The 20,446-nt window shown below is 36.4% G+C and overlaps 1 protein-coding gene across 1 annotated transcript in view; it reads right to left on the reverse strand.

Moving 5' to 3' along the window:
• Nucleotides 1-20,446, reverse strand: part of ESF1 (ESF1 nucleolar pre-rRNA processing protein homolog) — a 101,886-nt gene that overhangs the window by 81,102 nt on the left and 338 nt on the right. Inside the window, exons 2-4 of the mRNA XM_036749403.1 lie at nt 18,743-19,402; nt 2,581-2,873; nt 2,003-2,116 (exon numbers count right to left, since the gene is read on the reverse strand). Of these exons, the coding sequence (XP_036605298.1) occupies nt 2,003-2,116; nt 2,581-2,873; nt 18,743-19,376 (1,041 nt within the window). The 5' untranslated portion in view covers nt 19,377-19,402. The remainder of the gene's footprint in view (nt 1-2,002; nt 2,117-2,580; nt 2,874-18,742; nt 19,403-20,446) is intronic.

The following is a 20,446-nucleotide window of genomic DNA, read 5'->3' on the forward strand; positions in this document are numbered from 1 at the left end:
GAAATTTTTTCTTGAACTCCTTAGCTACAAGAGGCCTGCCACTACTACTCCAATTTATTTTGTATTTATTCATATGAGTATTGAGGTTTCCCTGGAGAGAATGCAAGCTAATTCAGGTCAGAAACTATTATTTTTGAAGCCCAATACCTAGTTTGGAGTGGGGAACCTGTGGCCTTCTAGGTCCTTGGGTGCAGCCTTTTGACTGAGTCCAAATTTTACAGAACAAATCCTTTTATTAAGGGGATTTGTTCTGTGAAGTTTGGATTCAGTCAAGGGGCCACACTTGAGGACCTACAACTATAAGGCCACATGTGGCCTTGAGGCTGAGGGATCCCCACCCCTGACTAGATTAATGCCTTGCACTAAATACTAGAAATATCAGTTGAGTGACTGGATCATTCATTCTAGCAAAGAATTCAGAATTATAAAAGCAAACTTAGTAATCTGTTCCTATCTTTTAACCTGGAAATCCTACTAGTTGGACCATACCATTATCTAGCTATAGATATCTATCCATATATCTACATAGTGCATAGATGTATGTCCAAAAATCACTGTAGTAACATTTTGTGTGATAAAAAAAAGCAATGAAAAATGTGCCCCCAAATTTGAGAATGGCTGAACTGTAGCACAAGAATATAAATATTACTGCATTGTAAAGAATTACAAATATGAATAAAATTCAGATAAACATGGGAGAATTCATATGAGGTAATGAAGAACGAAGAAAGAATCAAAATTTGATTACAACAAAACTTGGCTTAAATACAATGGTCAATATTAGTAGTAAACTATCAAAATAAAAGTCCCTTTCTTTTAAAAATAGACAAATTACAAAAGCAGGAAGTTATATATGCTATCGATGGAGAACATTTTATTACATGGCTTCGCTTAACTGGTTTCAGAGAGTGCTTTTTGAAAGTTTTTTTTGGGGGGGGGGGGGAGAGTCAAAACCTAGTATCCATTTTGTTTTGTTGGAATTTCCTAGAGAAATAATAGTCATAAAAATCAAGAACATATGTCAAAATACAAGGCAGGCTGGTCAAGCAACAATAAAAAGAAAAAAAAAAGACGGACAGATCTAGTGAATGTACTTACAATATGGAGATGCTAAGAAAACTAGAGAAAAGATGAGTGGATTCTCCATGGAGGAGTTATGAAAAAATATTCTGAGGTCCATACTGGACACTGAATAGAGTAGGTATACTAATGAGATGAAAGAGCCATCTAAATCATATCCAGTCAGTGAAACTGTCAGTGAAATCACACCATATCAGGGCTTTTTATACTGAAAGACTGGGAAATTGTTTTTCTCCGAAAACTTTAACAAAAATGGAGTTAATTAGGAATTTTTTAGTTCCCCTTACTCTTTTAAGTCAGTACTTTGTCTTTAGGATTAGTTTTGCCTAATTTCCCCCCTTTTGCTTTTTTCTTTCTCTTAAATTTTTTTAAAATTAAGAATGGTTTTCTAGGTGGGATTAAGGGAAGGTGGTAATGGGCAATTTAAGGTGATTAAAAACTAAAGCCAGAAATAAAAATTTTTTAAAAACATTAAAAAAAAATCTGACCCCAAGAAGAGTTGTGAGAAGATACCTTCTCTGCTCCTTAGCAGGGGGAGGAAGTTGAGTTCACCAGTGTGGAACACTATAAACGTCAAATTTTTTGAGGGGTTGTTCAGCTTTGCTGGATTTTTGTTTTCTCTTCTTTAAGTTCTTTGTTTTAAAAGATGGCTCTCTGGGAGGGGGAGGAAGAAATATATTGGGTTGATAGGACCAACAATCTATCCTTAAAAAATGGAGTTAATGCCAATTTATGGTAGACAACTTAAAGTATAGTCTTTGTTCAAGTCAGAGGCTTCAATAAAAAAAAAGCTTTTATAGGTCTACTTCTAATCTTATGACTGATTGACAGTTTACCTTTATTAACAAAAGATGACTTAAGAAAAGAGAAATGACCTTGAAATTCCTGGAGAATGACTTTCAAAGTGAAATCAAGCCCTTACCTTCACAGAAAATATGACACCACCTTTAGGTTTAAATGAATTGAATAGAGCCAGCAAGTCTTTAGCCTTTAATCTATCCCAGTCCATGTTGCAAACTGCTAATCGACGAGTAATCTACATAGTTGAAGAGGAAAATAAAATGTCTTATGTTACATTATTCCTATATTCATAACTAGAAAACAATATAAAACTACTGCATGGACATATTGATTTTACACTTATTTTAGTACAAATTATTTTAAAATTTTAAATGAATTAAGAATCAGCTAAAATACGGAGAATAATACTCATTAAATTTCTCAGTTTGCACACAGGAACATGATTATGAGCTATTTTAGTCAACTCTAAAGGGGGCAAACCAATTTATACCCAGTTTTTAAAATTCTTCTAGTCTTTGATTCATTTCACAGCCTTACCCTTAAACAAAAGTTTCTTAGGTTACCAAATAAGGTAAAATTTTGGTGGGCAAGTAAATAATTAGCTAACCAAAGATCATAATATAGAGAGTATTTTCTACCAGCAAAATTTTGATTTAAGTCCTTAACAAAAAAAAGAATTGTTTCTATTAAAAAATTTACCTCATCTGCCCGAGGGGCATCTTTATCTAATTCTCTCCATGCATGCTCGAAACTAGATTCCTTAGGAAAAAATTCAGTCATATCATCTTCTTCATCTTCTGAACTAGTTTCAATATTTCCTTTTCCTCTAGCAAGATCAGGGCCACTATCACTTTCATCATCATCATCTTCATATTCTGAGATTTCCTCATTATCTCCTGTACTCCTATCTTCTGACTGTTCATCATCTTCGGTATCTTCCTCCAATTTATCTTCATCAGACTCATTGATATCTAAATAAATATCACTGTTGTCTGCAATTAATTAAAGGGGAGAAACTTCAAGCAAGTATAAACACCAAAACTAAGTGCAGCATAAACATATTCAGACACAACTAAAATGCACTATTCTAGAAAAAAAAAGAGCAAGAGTACAAATCGTGTTTTATAAAAACACCCCACAATCCTTCAAAAGAAGTATAAATATAGATTAATGGATGGATAGAGAAGTGGAGCCAAAATTATGGAAATACAGTGCAAACCATCCCCATATCCTTCAAATTTCTTGCCAAAAGATCTAGAAAATACACCACACTGAATGCTGATTTGAAAATTCAAGAAAAAATCAGATTTGATCAATCCAGGTCTGCATACACTGGGGCCAAGGTCTAGCCCGAAGCATACAAGGTTGAGCACTTAACAGCATAGGGAAAAGTTGTGCACCAGAGCATGAAGAGGTCCTATTCAGCTTAAACTTGTATAGGATGCAGGTAGAGGTACCAAACTGGCAGTTTACTATTTAAATACTCACCACTTCTCAATCTTTCAACAAACAACTGTGTTGTAAATAAAGGGCTGGACTTGGGAGTCAGGAAGTCAGGAGTTCTAATCCTGCCTTACACTTAACTAGCAATGTGACTGGAAAAGTGGTTTGTATAACTAAAAAAAAAAAACCATTTTCTATGGGGCTAGTTTTTTTATTTTTATTTTATTTTTATATTATTTATTTTTATATTATTTTATTTTTTTTATTTCTACCATAACTAGATTACTATAAATTTATAAAATATATTGTCTATATTACTAGAGTTTTACTTTATTGTACTTGTGAAGAAACAACATACTATTACTTATTACTAAGTTATTGCAGCTTTTTTACAGTTTCTTCCTATTTTGGCAACACATGGACATTTATTCATATTGACTTCACAAGCTGATTTGATGTTCCTTGCATTGTCTTGACTATGTAACTGTGCTTCACAGAACAAAGAGAAGCCAGTGAAAATGAACTATGGGGGCTTAGTAACCATAACTAAGTAACAAACTGCACAGGAATAAGTCTAGGAACTTTTGCCTTAGATATTACTAAAACATGAACACCCAAATAGTAGAAGAGAGGATTTTAAAAATAAGTCTAGAACTTTAAAGTCTGCGAACTGCTTTTCTTATGTCCTCTCATTTAAGCTTAATCACCACCTAGTTAGGCAGGAACTACAAGTATCATCCTTACTTTATAGAAGAGGGAGCTCAGGCTCAGAGAGGTTAAGCAACCTTCTCAATTGACAACAGAGACAGTGATTGCGAGAGGGGGAATTAAGCCAAGGCTTTGTGACTCCAAAGGGATATTTTAAAATAAGAACTATAGCAAATGTCCTTAGTAGTTTAGAAAAATTTCACATACGCTTTTTATAGTGGAAAAAATTTTGCTACAATGTGAATGAGAATGTTATTTTTCTTATTTCCACTGTTTTAGAATGAACCAAATGGGAAGAAGGAGGTCCTTCTACCACCTAAAGCCTTTGGGTCTGTATCTGTGAGTCAGATAACCACAGTTCATCTCTGGACAAACATACAGTGAGATTAATTCCAATACGGTTTGACTTTGTGGTTGAATGCAAAAATCAGAAGGAAGCAGGCAAAAGAAAACTCAATTTGTAGTCTAAGTTCAAATTCTACTTTTGATACCAAGTATCTTAACCTTTCTAGCTCTGTTTCTTCAACAATAAAAGGGGGAGGGGTGATGGCATTGACCTCTAAGGTCCCTTCTAGATCTCAAACCATATATAATACCATTCAGTTTATATAATAGGAAAGCATTAAGGTGAGATATTTGAAAGTAGCTACTGAAAGCCAGTTGATTGTCAGTTGTGGCTTTGTCAAGTCCAAATCACTACAATGATAAATTGATATGATTTACAACTTCAGGTCATGTGGCTGGATATATTACAATCTTTCATTGAATTTTTCTGATTTTTTGACTGGACTTCTACCTGCTGCTGTTTAGACTTTCTGCTCCACTCCTGTGAGTCTTATGCACCTCACAGGCACTCTGTGCCTTGGTGAATTGAATTGCGGTAAGGTGGAGTCACAATGGTAGAACAATACAAAGTATTTCTGCCAAGCTTACCCAGCACACCTACCCCCCAAAACCCAGAAAATGTGCCAGACTGAAGCTAAATGAGAAAGCCAAGAAAAAGTCAGTAAGTCATTTTTCCAGGCCACGGAAGCTAAGGTAGACAACATGTGGATATGGGGAATGGGGCCCTGGTCAGGAACATGGGCAGCAACAGCAGGAAATATTCAGTTCCAAGGTACAGAAAGAGGGCAAGAAGCATTTGATCAGAAGGGTATCTCAGAGGATTTTTGATCTAGTGCTGGGTGTAGGCAAAAGTGCCATTTGGAAGCTACAGGGCCAGGTTTGGGTCATGGAAGAATGGTCATCAGAGAGCACGGGCCCACCCTAGCTGCGTACTGAGCAAGGAACAAGGTCCAGAAACGTAGCTATGTGGCTCTGAGCCTAGGAGCACAGTGGCAACTCAGTTTTAAACTTTAGCCTTAAGCCTAGCACATAGGCCTGCTATAGAATAACCAGGGCAGTAATGCCAAACCAACAGGGACCAGCAATTCAGTCGCTCCAAACCTGCTGAGCCTCTCAGCAGGAGAACAGTGACTGAATCCAACAGCTACCTACTGAAACTCAACCATACACAAGCCAATAAATTAAAACCAAGACAGAGGCAAGCACTAGCCATTGTGGCTGCAGGACAGGATGGGGACCTGGTCACAGTCTTAGGGCCAGGAGGGATGCTAGTACTGGTAGCTACAGGGAAACAAAGTCTCTTTCTGGGTAAAGACCAGAAAATACATCAGGAGAACTGTGAACACACCTCTCCTTAGAGCATACTGCCTTGGAAGCACTGAAAGCCTAAAGACCCCCAGAGCTAGGTCTGAAAACAACAGCAAGAAAGGCCTGAAGCTTGGGACAGAGTTCCCTCCACCCCAAGCACAGAGCCCAATTTTAACATAAAGTTAAAAGTTGTGAAATAGGCTGGAAAATAAACAAGTAACACACAAAAAGAAAGAAAGAAAGAAACTGACCATAAGTTACTACTGTGAAAGGGAAAAATGAAGACACAAATCTAGAAAACAAGTATATCAAAGAAGCTACAAACAAAGCCTCAAAGAAAAATGTGAATTGGATGCAAACTAAACAAGAATACATGGAAGAGCGCAAAAGCTTAAAAAAAATCCACTAACAGAGGCAGAAGAAAACTTAGAAAAAGAAATGAGAGTGATGAAAGAAAATAATAGAGAGTCAATAGCTTGGTTAAAATAAGGAACAAACACTGAAGAAAAGAATGCCTTAAAAATCAGAACTGGAGAGGTGGAACCAAGATGGTGGCTGGAAAGCAGGGACTTCCTTAAGCTCTCCCCAAAATCCCTCCAAACACCTGTAAAAAATGGCTCTGAAAAAAATTCTAGAGCTGCGGAACCCACGAAATAGCAGAGGGAAGCAGGTCTCCAGCCCAGGAGAGCCTGGATGGTCACTGGGAAGGGTCTATTGCACAGGGAGGAGACCACAGCCCAGTGTGGGCGGCGCCAGGACCAACCACACCGGGAGTCCGGCGGAACAGGCCTTAGGGCCTTGAATCACTGAGCTGTGGCAACTACCTGACTTCCCAACCCACAAACGCCAAAGATCACAAAGCAGGATAGTGGGAAAACTGCTACGTCCATCAGGGTGACAGCGATCTGGCCCCAGCCCTGGGGGTGGCAGAGGCAGCAACAGGAAGCCCCCGCCGCTGCTTCCAGAGCTCCAGAGTTAGCTGCTTTCTGAGTCCCTGGCTCACATGGTGGGAGGAATCAATTGGCGGATCTGAGTGGGAGTGCAAGAGCAATTTGCTGGTGCGCAGGCAGCTTTGCCCTGCTTGGATCTGGGTCACAATCCTAGTTGGCAGATCTTGGGGGAGGAGGAGCGCTGGTGTGGAAGAGCTTGCTGTGTAGAAGTAGCTCTGAAAACTCCAACACAACCCCTAAAGCTTGGGACAAAGCACTCTCTACTCTACCAGCAGTCATACCCTGACAAAAAGCTCAAAGATCAAGTAGTTGGCTGGGAACAGGGCCAGGCAGTGAAAATGGACTCAGATTCAGACTCAGACCCTAGAATCTTTTTTTGGTGACAAAGAAGATCAAAACATACAGCCAGAAGAAGGCAACAAAGTCAAAGAGCCAACATCAAAAGCCTCCAAGAAAAATATGAATTTGCCTCAGGCCATGGAAGAGCTCAAAAAGGATTTGGAAAAGCAAGTACGAGAAGTAGAGGAAAAATTGGGCAGAGAAATGAGAATGATGCGAGAAAACCATGAAAAACAAGTCAATGACTGGCTAAAGGAGACCGAAAAAAATATTGAAGAAAACAACACCTTAAAAAATAGACTAAGTCAAATTGCAAAAGAGCTCCAAAAAGCCAATGAGGAGAAGAATGCCTTGAAAGGCAGAATTAGCAAAATGGAAAAGGAGGTCCAAAAGACCACTGAAGAAAATACTACCTTAAAAATTAGACTGCAGCAGGTGGAAGCTAGTGACTTGATGAGAAATCAAGATATCATAAAAAAGAACTAAAGGAATGAAAAAGTGGAAGACAATGTGAAATATCTCATTGGAAAAACCACTGACCTGGAGAAGAGATCAAGGAGAGAAAACTTAAAAATTACTGGACTACCTGAAAGCCATGATCAAAAAAAGAGCCTAGATATCATCTTTCAAGAAATTATCAAGGAGAACTGCCCTGATATTCTAGAACCAGAGGGTAAAATACAAATGGAAAGAATCTACCAATCACCTCTTGAAAGATTCCCAAAAGAAAACTCCTAGGAATATTGCTGCCAAATTCCAGAGCTCCCAGATCAAGGAGAAAATACTACAAGCAGCCAGAAAGAAACAATTTGAGTATTGTGGAAACACAATCAGGATAACACAGGATCTAGCAGATTCTACATTAAGGGATCAAAGGGCTTGGAATATGATATTCCAGAGGTCAATGGAGCTAGGATTAAAACCAAGAATCACCGACCCAGCAAAACTGAGTATTATGCTCCAAGGCAATATGTGGATTTTCAATAAAATAGAGGACTTTCAAGCTTTTTCAATGAAAAGATCAGAGCAGAATAGAAAATGTGACTTTCAAACACAGGAATCAAGAGAAGCATGAAAAGGTAAACAAGAAAGAGAAATCATAAGGGACTTACTAAAGTTGAACTGTTTTATTTACATTCCTACATGGAAAGATGATGTGTGTAATTCATGAGACCTTTCTCAGTATTAGGGGAGTTGAAGGAAATATAAATATAAATATATAGACAGAGGGCACAGGGTGAGTTCAATATGAAGGGATGATGTCTAAAAAAATTAAATTAAATTAAAGGGTGGGAGAGGAACATATTGAGAGAAGGAGAAAGGGAGAGATAGAAGGGGTAAATTATCTCACATAAAAATGGCAAGAAAAAGCAGTTCTGTTGGAAGGGAAGAGGGAGCAGGTGAGGGGGAATGAGTGAATCTTGCTCTCATCGGATTTGAGGAGGGAATACCATACACACTCAGTTGCGCATCTTACCCCACAGGAAAGTAGGGGGAAGGGGATAAAAAAGGGGAGATGATAGAAGGAAGGGCAGTTAGGGTAGAGGAGGTAATCAAAAGCAAACATTTTTGAAAAGTGACAGGGTCAAGGGAGAAAACTGAATAAAGGAGGACAGGATAGGATGGAGGGAAATACAGTCAGTCTTTCACATGAGTATTGGTGAAGTGTTTTACATAATGATACATGTGTGGCCTATGTTGAATTGCTTGCTTTCCTAGGGAGGGTGGGTGGGAAAGGAAGAAGGGAGAGAATTTGGAACTCAAAGTTTTAAAAGCAGAGGCTCAAAAGAAAAAAAAGCTGTTTTTGCATGCAACTGAGAAATAAGATATATAGGAAATGGGGCATAGAAATCTATCCTGCCCTACAAGAAAGTAAGGGGAATGGGGATGGGAGCAGGGGGAGTTGGGTAACAGAAGGGAGGGCTGACTGGGGAAAGGGGCAATCAAAATACATGCCATCTTGGATTGGGGGGAGGGTACAAACGGGGAGAAAATTTGCAACACAAAATCACATGGAAATCAATGTTGAAAACCAAAATATTAAATAATAAAATAATTGTTGGGAAAAAAAACTCAGAACTCAATAAATGGAAAAAGAGATAGAACAGTTTACTAAAGAAAATAACTTTTTTTAAATTAGAATTGGGCAAGTGGAAGCTAATGACTCTATGAGACTTTAAGAAATAATAAAACAAAGTCAAAAGAATGATACAAGAAGAAAATATGAAATATGTCAATGGAAAAACAACTGACCTGAGTAACAGACTGGAGAGATAATTCAAGAATTACCATATTTACTACCTGAAAGCCATGATCAAAGAGAGCCCAAGTATTATCTTTCAAGAAATTATCAAGGAAAGCTGCCCTCATATCTTAGGATGACAGGGTAAAATAGAAACTGAAAAGAATCCACCCATCACTTCGTGAAAGAGATCCCAAAATAAAAATCCCAGGAATATTATAGCCAAATTCCAGAGCAACCAGGTCAAGGAGATAATATTGCAAGCATCCAGAAAGAATTCAATTCTCATGGAGCCACAGTCAAATCACAAAAGATCTAGTGGATTCCACGTTAAAGTACTGGAGGGCTTGTAATATGATACTCTAGATGGCAGAAGAACTAGGATTGCAACCAAGAATAACCTACCCAGCAAACCTGAGTATAATCTTTCAGAAGGAAAAAATAGACATTTAAAGAAATAGAGGCCTAAAAAGACCAGGGCTGAATAGAAAATTTGGCATTCAAATATAGGACTCAAGAAAAGCTTTATATAAAAAGGAAAACAAGAAAAAGAAATCATAAGGAAATCAATAAGGTTAATTTCATTCTTAAATGAGAAGATAACTGTAAATCATAAGAATTTTATCATTATTAGGGCAGTTAGGAGTATACATAGCCAGAAGGCATGGGTGTGAAATGACAACAATGAGATGACTTCAAAAAAAATAAAACTAAGGAGTTAGAAAGAGTGATTTATTGGGAGAGGTGGGAAAGGAGAGGAAGAACAGGAGAAATTATCTCACACAAAACAGACAGGAAAGGAAAAGCTTCTACAATCAAAGTGAATACTGGAGGGGATGGGGGTGGATTCTTACTGGAGTAAGATCAAGGTGGGAATAACATACCCACTCAATTAGTTAGAGAGCTCTATCTTACCTTACCAGGACAGTAAGAGGGGAAAGAAACTAAGACAAGGGGAGGGGGGCGCTGATAGAAGAGAGGGTAGGTTAAGGGAGGTACGATAAGAAGTAAAACAGACTTCTGAGTAGGGACATGTTAAAAAAACCGAGAGAGGATAAACAGAGGGAAAAAACAGGATAGAAGGAAATACACAGTTAATAATCATAACTGCAAATGTGAATGGGATGAACTCACCTATAAAACAGAAGCAGAGAGTAGGATGGATTAAAAACCAGAATCCAAAAATATACTGTTTAGAAGAAAGACACACAAAGGATTAAAACAAAGGAATGGAGCAGAATCTATTATTTTTCAACTGAAGTAAAAAAGGCAGGGGTAGCAATCATGATCTCAGACAAAGTAAAAATAGACTTAATTTTTTTCTCAACTATACATGGCACCCACACAAAAACTGACCATGTATTAAGGCATAAAACCTCACAACCAAATGCAAAAAAGAAATATTTAATGCATCCTTTTCAGATAATAATGCAATAAAATTATATTACAAAAAAGGCTATGGAAACATACATTAAAAATTAATTGGAGCGGCAGCTAGGTGGTGCAGTGAGTAGAGCTCTGGTCCTGGAGTCAGGAGGACCTGAGTTCAAATCTGACCTCAGTCACTCGACACACTTACTAGCTGTGTGACTTTGGGCAAGTCACTTAACCCCAATTGCCCTGCCCTCTCCCTGCAAAAAAAAAAAAAAAAAAAAAAAATGGAAACTAATCTAATCCTAAAGAATGAGTAGCTCAAAGAAGAAATAGAAACAATCAATAATTTCATTAAAGAGAATGGAAATTATTAGACAATACATGAAAATTTACTGGATGCAGCCAAAGCAGTATTTTTGAATTGGGAAAGTGGAAACAAATGACTCTATGAGACATCAAGAATCAAACAAAATTGAAAAAATGAGAAATACAGAAGAAAGCCTAAACTACCTCATTGGAAAAACTAACCTGGAAAACAGATTCAGGAGAGAGAATTTAAGATTGATTGGTCTACCTGAGAATCATGATGAAAAAAAGAGCCTGGACAGCACCTTTCAAGAAATCATCAAAGAAAACTGCCCTGAGGTCCTGGAACCAGAGGGTAAAAAAAAAGTCGTTGAGAGAATCCAACAATTACCTCCTGAAAGAGATCCCAAATTGAAAAGGCCAAGGAATATTGTAGCCAAATATCAGAATTATCAGATTAAGGAGAAAATACTGCAAGCAGCCAGAAAGGAACAATTCAAATATTGTGGAACCACAGTCAGGATTACACAGGACCTTGCCGCTTCATTAAAAGTTGGAGGGCTTAGAATATGATACTCCGTAAGGCAAAGGTACTTGGATTACAACCAAGGATCAACTACCCACGAAATTGAGCATAATCTTTCAGGGGAGGAGATGGACACTCAATCAAATAGGGAACTTCCAAACTTTTCTGATGAAAAGGCCAGAGCTCATGGGAAAATTTGATCTTCAAATACAAGACTCAAGAGAGGCATAAAAAGGTAAACAGAAAAGAGGAAAAAAAATAAACATTATTCACTAAAGACAAACTCTTTACATCCCTACATGGGAAGATGATACTTACAACTCTTGAGAACTGCATCTTTACTACATCACAGAGAAGGGAAATACATAGACAGAGGGGGTGGGTTTAAGTTGATCTTGATGTGATGATTAAAAAACCAAACTAAGTGCTGAAAAAAGATTGTAAAGGGAGATGTGAAAAGGAGGAGGTAGGAAAGGGTAATTTATATAACATGAAGAGGCACAAAGAAAGTAGCCGGAAAGAAGGGAGCGTGATGAGCATTATTTGAACTTTATTCTCATCAGATTTGGCTCAAAGAGGGAATAACATAATCAGGTACAGAAATCTAACTTGCCCTACAGGCAGCTGAAGGGGAAAGGGGAAAGGAAAGGGAGGGAGGGACAGAAGTGGGAGAAGAAGCAGAAAGAAAAAGGGAAAGAAAAGAGACGGGGGCTGATAGAAAGGAGGGCAGATTGAGGCAGGCAGCAGTCAAAAGCAAAACTTTAGTGAGGGGAGAAAGAAAAGCATAAATGGGTGGGGGAGGAGAGGGAGAAAGACACAGATAGTAACCATAACTGTGAATGTGAATGGGATGAACTCTCCCATAAAACAGAAGCAGATAACACAATGGATTAAAAATCATAATCCTACAATACACTGTTTGTAAGAAACACATTTAAAACAGAGGGATACACACAGGGTAAAGGTAAAAGGCTAGAGTAGAATATATTATGCTTCAGCTGAAGGGGTAGCAATCTTGATCTGAGACAAAGCAAAAGCAAAGATAGATCTAATTAAAAGAGATAAGGAAGGAAACTATATCCTGCTAAAAGGCACCATAGACAATGAAGTAATACCATTACTAAACATATATGCACCAAATGGTATAGCATTCAAATTCTCAGAGGAGAAGTTAAGGGAGTTACAGGAAGAAATTGACAGCAAAACTATACTAGTGGGGGATCTCACCCTCACCCTCTCTCTCTCTCTGAATTAGACAAATCTAACCCCAAAATAAACAAGAAAGGAGGAGGTGAATATAAGTTTAGAAGTTAGATATATGGTAGACCTCTGGAGAAAACTGAATGGGGATAGAAAAGAATATACCTTTTTCTTGGCAGTACATGGCACCTACACAAAAAATGACCATGTACTAAGGCATTAAAAACCTCACAATCCAATGCAGAAAGGCAGAAATAGTAAATGAATCCTTTTCAGATTATGATGTGATAAAAATTATATGGAATAATGGGCCATGAAAAGATAAGACTAAAAATCACTTGGAAATTAAATAATCTAACCCTAAAGAATGAGTGGGTCAAACAACCATCACAGAAACAATCAATAACTTCATCCAAGAGAATGACAATAATGAGACAACATACCAAAACTTACAGGATGCAGCAAAAGCAGTTTTTAGGGGAAGTTTTATATTTCTAAATGATTACATGAATAAAATAGAGAAAGAGGAGACCAATGAATTAGGCATGCAACTAAAAAAGTTAGAAAAAGAACAAATTAAAAACCCCCAATTAAACACCAAATTAGAAATACTGAAAACCAAAGGAGAGATTAATAAAAGTGAAATTAAGAAAATTATTGAACTAATAAAACTAAGAGCTGGTTTTATGAAAAAAAAAATAAACCCAATAAAATTTATAAACCTTTTGTTAATTTGATTAAAAAAAGAAAACCAAATTATCAGTATCAAAAATGAAAAGGGTGAGTTCACCACCAATGAAGAGGAAAGTAAAACAATAATTAGGAACTGTTTTGCTCAATTGTATGCCCATAAATTTCACAATCTTAGAGAAATGGATGAATATTTACAAAAATATAGATTGCCCAGGATAAGAGAAGAGGAAGTAAAATACTTAAATAACCCCATCTCTGAAAAAGAAATTAAACAAGCCATCAATGAACTCCTCAGGAAAAAATCTCCAGGGCCAGATGGATTTACATGTGAATTCTATCAAACATTTATAGAACAATTAATTCCAATTCTATGTAGACTACTTGGGAAAATAGGTGAAGGAATCCTACCAAATTATTTTTATGATACAAATATGGTACTTATACCTAAACTGGGAAGAGTCAAAGCAGAGAAATAAAATTACAGACCAATTTCCCTAATGAATATTGAAGCAAAAATTTTAAATAAAATATTAGCTAAAAGACTGCAGCAACTTATGAGAATAATACACTACGACCAGGTAGGATTTATTCCAGGAATGCAGTGCTGGTTCAATATTACAAAAACTATCAGCATAGTTGATCATATCAACAACAAAACTAACAGAAACTATGTCTATTTCAATAGATGCAGAAAAAGCTTTTGACAAAATACAACACCCATTCCTATTAAAAACACTAGAGAGCATAGGAATAAATGGAGTCTTTCTTAAAATAATGAGTAGCATCTACCAAAAACCATCAGCAAATATTATATGTAATGGGATAAGCTAGAAGCATTTCCAATAAGATTGGGGGTGAAAAAAGGACGGCCATTATCATCACTGTTATTCAACATGGTACTAGAAACGTTAGCTTTAGCAATCAAAGAAGAAAAAGAAATTGAAGGAATTAGAATAGGCAAGAAAGAAATAAAGCTATTGCTCCTTACAGATGATATGATGATATACTTAGAGAATCAAGTAAAAAACTACTTGAAATAATAAATAACTTTAGCAAAGTTGTAGGATATAAAATAAACCCACATAAATCTGCAATATTTCTATATATTACTAAGAAAGTCCAACAGCAAGAGATAGAGAAATTCCATTTAAAGTTATTGTAGACATTATAAAATACTTGGGAGTCTACATACCAAAACAAACCTATGAACTTTATGAATGTAATTGCAAAACACTTTTTATACAAATAAAGTCAGATCTAAATAATTGGAAAAACATCAGTTGCTCATGGTTAGGCCGAGCTAACATAATAAAAATGACAACGTTACCTAAATTAATTTACTTATTCAGTGCCATTCTACCAAACTACCAAAAAAATTACTTCATACAGCTAGGAAAAAAAACAACAAAATTCACCTGGAAGAACAAAAAGTCCAGAATATCAAGGGAATTAATGAAAAGAAATGCTAGGGAAAGTGGCCTTGCCACACCAGATTTTGAATCGTATTATGAAGCAGTAATCATCAAAACTACTTGGTAATGGCTAAGAAATAGTGGTGGATCAGTGAAATAGGTTAGGCACACAAGACACAGCAGTCAATGACTAGGGTAATCTACTGTTTGATAAACCCAAACACTCCAGCTTCTGATATAAGAACTCACTAACTGACAAAAACTACTGGGAAAACTGTAAAAGAGTATGGCAGAAAATAGGCACAGACCAACATCTTACACCACATACCAAAATGAAGTTCAAATGGGTACATGATTTAGATATAAAGGCTAATACTATAAGCAGATTAGGAGAGCAAGGAATAGTTTACTTGTCAGATTTATGGAGAATGGAAGAATTTATGACCACACAAGAGTTAGAGAACATTATGAAATGCAAAATAGGTAATTTCGATTACATTAAATTGAAAAGTTTTTGTACAAAGCCAATGCAACCAAGATTAGGAGGAAAGCAGAAAACTGGGAAAGAATTTTTATAACCAGTGTCTCTGATAAAGGCCTCATTTCTAAAATACATGGAGAACAGAATCAAATTTATATGAATATGAACAGGCAGTTTTCAGAGGAAGAAATTAAAGATATCTTGTAGTCATATAAAAACATGCTCTAAATCACTGTTGATTAGAGAAATGCAAATCAAAACAATTCTGAAGCACTACTTCACGCCTGTCAGATTGCCTAACATGACAAAACGAAAAAAAAATTATAAATGCTGGAGAAGAGGTGAGAAAATTGGAACATTAATGCATTATTGGTGGAGTTGTGAAGTGATCCAATCATTCTGGAGAGCAATTTGGAACCATGCCAAAGGGCTATAAAAATGTACATACCCTTTGACCCCGCAATACCACTTCTAGGGCTGAATCCTAAAGAGATCATACAAATTGGAAAAGAACACACATGTCCAAAAATATTTATAGCAGCTCTTTCTGTGGTGGCAAAGAACTGGAAATTGAGGGGATGCCCATCAATTGGGGAGTGGCTGAACAAGTTGTGGTATACTGTAATGGCAAGCATGGTGGGACTTTTTGCCATTTTTTGTTTTGGAGCGCTTCTCAGCACTAAGTGCCTTTGAGTCTTGCCTATGTTTCAATCAAGAATCTGATTGAATCAGATGACCTGCTTAAGTCACAGGAAGGCCTAGGTCACATGGTTTCGAGTCACACGGTTATGACGCCCTCTGACCCTAAAGAAGTATATTTATATTTTGACTGTTTTCTCTGAAGTTCAGGGTGCCAGCTTTTCTCCTGGACTAAGTGAATGATATTTGTGTGTTTGATTAAAGTGAGACTGTAAACCCCTTAACATTGCTTTCCTTGGAACAGCAGATCAAAGAATATGTACTAGCAGCCCTCCTGTGTGCTGGTATTATTGGCCTTACACAGACACAGCAGCTGCAAGGAACATTGTTATTACATACATGAATGTAATGGAATAGTATTTTGCTGTAAGAAATGATGAGCAGGCAGACTTCAGAAAAACCTGGAACGACTTATATGAACTGATGCTGAGTGAAGGGAGCAGAACCAGAACACTGCACACAGTTACAGCCACATTGTGAGATGGCTAACTTTGATAGATTTGGCTCTTCTCAGCAATGTAAGGTTCTAAGACAAGTCCAAAGGACTAATGATGGAAAATGCTGTCTACATCCAGAGAAAGAATTACGGAGTCTGAAAGCAGATCGAAGCACATTCTTTTTTGTTTTGTTTTTTCTTCCTTGTGGTTCATTTTGTTGCTTATAATTTTTGTTTGCAACATGACTAATGTGAAAATTAAAAAAAATAAAATAAAATAAGTAGCATCTATCTAAAACCAAGAGCAAGTAGTATTTGTAATGGGCGTAAATTAGAAGCTTCCCCAGTAAGATCAGGGGTGATGCAATGACATCCATCATCACCATTATTATTCAATTTTGTACTAGAAATGCATGCTATAGCAACAGGAAAAATAAAAGAAACTGAGGGAATAAGTATAGGCTATGAGGAACTGAAACTATCAGTTTTTGTAGAAGGTTATACTTAGAAAACCCTATAGTCAACTAAAAAACTAATCAAAATAATTAACTACTTCAGCAAAGCTGAAGGCTATAACAGAAATCTATACGAGTGATCACCATTTATGTGTATTATAAACAATACAGCAGGAAGAGATAGAGAAATTTCATTTAAAATAATTGCAGACAGTATAAAATACTTGTGAATCCACTTGCCAATACACAATAGGAACTAAATGACAGATCTAAATAAATGGAGAAATATTCACTGCTCACAGATAGGCCAAGTCAATATAATAAAAATGAAAATAGTACCTAAATTAATTTACTCATTTAGTGCCATACCGACCAAACTACCAAAGAATTACTTTATAGAGCTAGAAAAAATACTAACGAAATTCATCTGGAGGAACAAAAGGTCAAGAATATGAAGGGAATCAATGGAAAAAAAATGTGAAGGAAAAATGTTCTCACAGCATCAGATCTCAAACTATATTACAGAGTGGTAATTATCAAAACAGATTGGTATTGGATAAGAAATAGAGTGGTTGATCAGTGGGAAAGATTAGGTTCACAAAATGCAGAAGCAATTGAGCACAGTAGGCTACTGTTTGATAAACCCAAAGACCCCAACCACTGGGGCAAGAACTCACTATTAACCAAACAATGTTGGGAAAACTGTAAAGCAATTTGGCAGAAACCAGATATAGGCCAACCTCTCACACCATATATCAAGATAAACTCAAAAAGGGTACATGAGTTAGACATAAGCATATTAGAGAAGCATGGAAGAAATAACTCATCAGATCTATGAACAGGGGAACAGTTTGTGATCAAAAGAGAGGTTCACAGGAAGTAAAATGGATAAGTTTGATTACATAAAATTACAAAGATTTTGTGCAAACAAAACCAATGCAGCTATAACTAGAAGAAAAATAGGAAATGGCAGGGTGGGGGGGAATCTTTGGAACAAGTTTTTCTGATAAAAGTTTCATCTCTCAAATATAGAGAACTAAGTCACATTTACAAGAAAAGGAACCATTCCTCAATTGAAAAATGGTCAAAGATATGAATATGCAGTTTTCAGAGAAAGAAATCTAAGGTATAAATAGCCATATGAAAAAATTCTCTAAATAATAATTAGAGAAATTTTGAAGTACCCTTACACCTATCAGATTGGATAAGATGATAAAAAAGGAAAATGACAAATGCGGAAGGAGCTGTGGGCAAACAGGTACACCAAGATACCATGCAGCTGTAAACTACTCCAACCATTATGAAAAGCAATTCGGAACTATACCCCAAAAGCTAATAAACTGTGTACATCCTTTGACCCAGCAATATTGAAAGATACCAAAGAGAGGGAAAGGATTCATATGTTCCAAAATACTTATAGCAGCTCTTTTTGTAGTAGCAAAAAACTGGAAACTGAGCAGATCCATTAACTGGGGAATGGCTGAACAAATTATGGTTTATGAATGTGAACAATAGTACTGTGATGTTAGAAATGATGAAGGGAATTATTTCAGAAAAAAACTTAAGAAGACTTGAACTGGTGAAAAGAAACTGAAATTAAGATCAAAAACTCCTTCATCCTCAAAAATTTTGGTAGGTGCTAAACTATAGAATTTTTGGGTAGTGGTCATGAATAAGTCAAAAATCAATGATTAGCCAGAAGATTCAACCTTTCATTAGTCTCTTCATCCCCCAAATCTGTAGTCTTCAAAATTTTCACATTAACTTAAACCAGGCTAATAATGTTATTTTTTTCCAGCACCACTACTAAAACAGCAATTTTTTTTTTTACCAATTATCAAATTATATTAAATATCTCTTTAAATATTATCTTTAAAAAAAGAAAAGTCAAATACAAAAGCACACTATAGTCAATAAAAACTTTAGACTTATTTTTTAACTAACCTGAATCACATTTCTCTTTCTCTTTAGGGAACTTCACCTTGGAAGATTTCACAATTTTATTATTATCCAGTTCTGATATCTTTAGTTTTCCTCTAGATGACGTGTCTGCATCAAAGCGTGCATCTTTTTGATTCTTTATGTCTTTATTTGCGGATTCTTTTTCATCCTTTTGCAGATTATTTTGTGCATGCACTTTTTTAATTCTGCTTGAATGCTGTGTTTTCCAAATATTTTCATAATCATCTGTCTCCTTCGCATGTCCAAAGTCTCCCTTTGGCTTAACAGTGTTGCTTTTTTCCATATCCAGTAATTTTTTTGAATCTCCTTTTTTAGTTGTTTGGTTCTTTTTCTTTGTTTTCTTTTTGTTTGATGCATCACTATCTTTATCTGAGAGATCAGAGTCTGAATCTGATAAGTCGTAATAACGTTTCAAATCCTCTGTACTGCTATGATTTATGGGACGGCCTCTTTTATCCACAGTATATTTCAACTTGAACTTTTTGTCATGAAACATTGCTCGAAACCTCTTATCAATTTTAATTTTTCGGTCCTTTTCTGGCATTTCCCAAAATCTAGGGTCCTTTGTAATTTGATGAAACCGCTCATCATTCATAAGTTCTTCTTTTGATGCCATTTTTAAGCTTCTTTGTTGACCAAAATCTTGAATAACCCAAAAATTGAAAAATGTGATTATGAGGGTTTAAGTTTACTAAACAAAAATTGTTCTCAAGAAAACTTCATTGAATTTTTTAAGTTATATTTCATATAAAATAAAAGCAACCCATGATAAAAAAGTTTCCATTGTTCTCTACTAAGAAATGGGTTACATCCACAATATCCACAGGTGCATCCTAAGTTCAATTTTTAAAAACCACCCTCTTGGTCAGACCAGGTTTCCCACTTTTCTGGCTCAGAAAATTGTTACCTAAATTAACCACCCTGCAGGAAAAAAAAAACAAAAAACCTCACAAGGGATGTGGGAACACCTATCTTTTCCAAGGAAATCTTAAGCAATAAAATTATCACCTAAAAAATAAAAAGTTTTAACACAACCTCCAATACATCAAAAATCGACATGAATACAGGGACTTGCACGCCATCATCAAGTTTTAGAGGTGAAACCTAACCACCAGCTTTCTTTTCCTAACCCCAGACTCCCGGGTTCTCTAACATATTGGTGATAAGTGTAAAAAAATGCCGGGGCTCTTCCCAAAAGAGGGGTGAGAGGGTGTGGCTTCCTAATCAGGTGCAAATATGGCTTGGCAATCTCTGCCTCACAACCTCCCAAACTCTGTAAGCAGGGATGAGATGATAAGAAGAGCTCACCTGCCTAAGTACAGGGTGTTCCACAACTCTTGGCGCAGGTTACTGCACCAAAACTTGTGGGACATCCTATATTACATCTCATTTTACGGGAGAGAAAATTAGGTCTCAAAAAAAGTAATAACAATAAGTGTATTACATATATAAACATATATACATAGATGTATATACGTATATAACATGTATCTCACTATGTACCAGGCACTACGTTAAGCTCACAACACGGGGGACGGGGGGTGTGGGGGGGAAGTGTTGTTACGATCCCCATTTTACAGATGAGGAAACTATGACAAACGGGTTAAGTGCCTTTCCTAGGGTCCCATAGCTAGGAAACGTCTGAGGTCGAATTTGAACTCAGATCTTTCTGCTCCAGGTCCAGAG

The sequence above is a fragment of the Trichosurus vulpecula genome, chromosome 3, assembly GCF_011100635.1.
Source record: "Trichosurus vulpecula isolate mTriVul1 chromosome 3, mTriVul1.pri, whole genome shotgun sequence".
Taxonomy (NCBI): Eukaryota; Metazoa; Chordata; class Mammalia; order Diprotodontia; family Phalangeridae; genus Trichosurus; species Trichosurus vulpecula.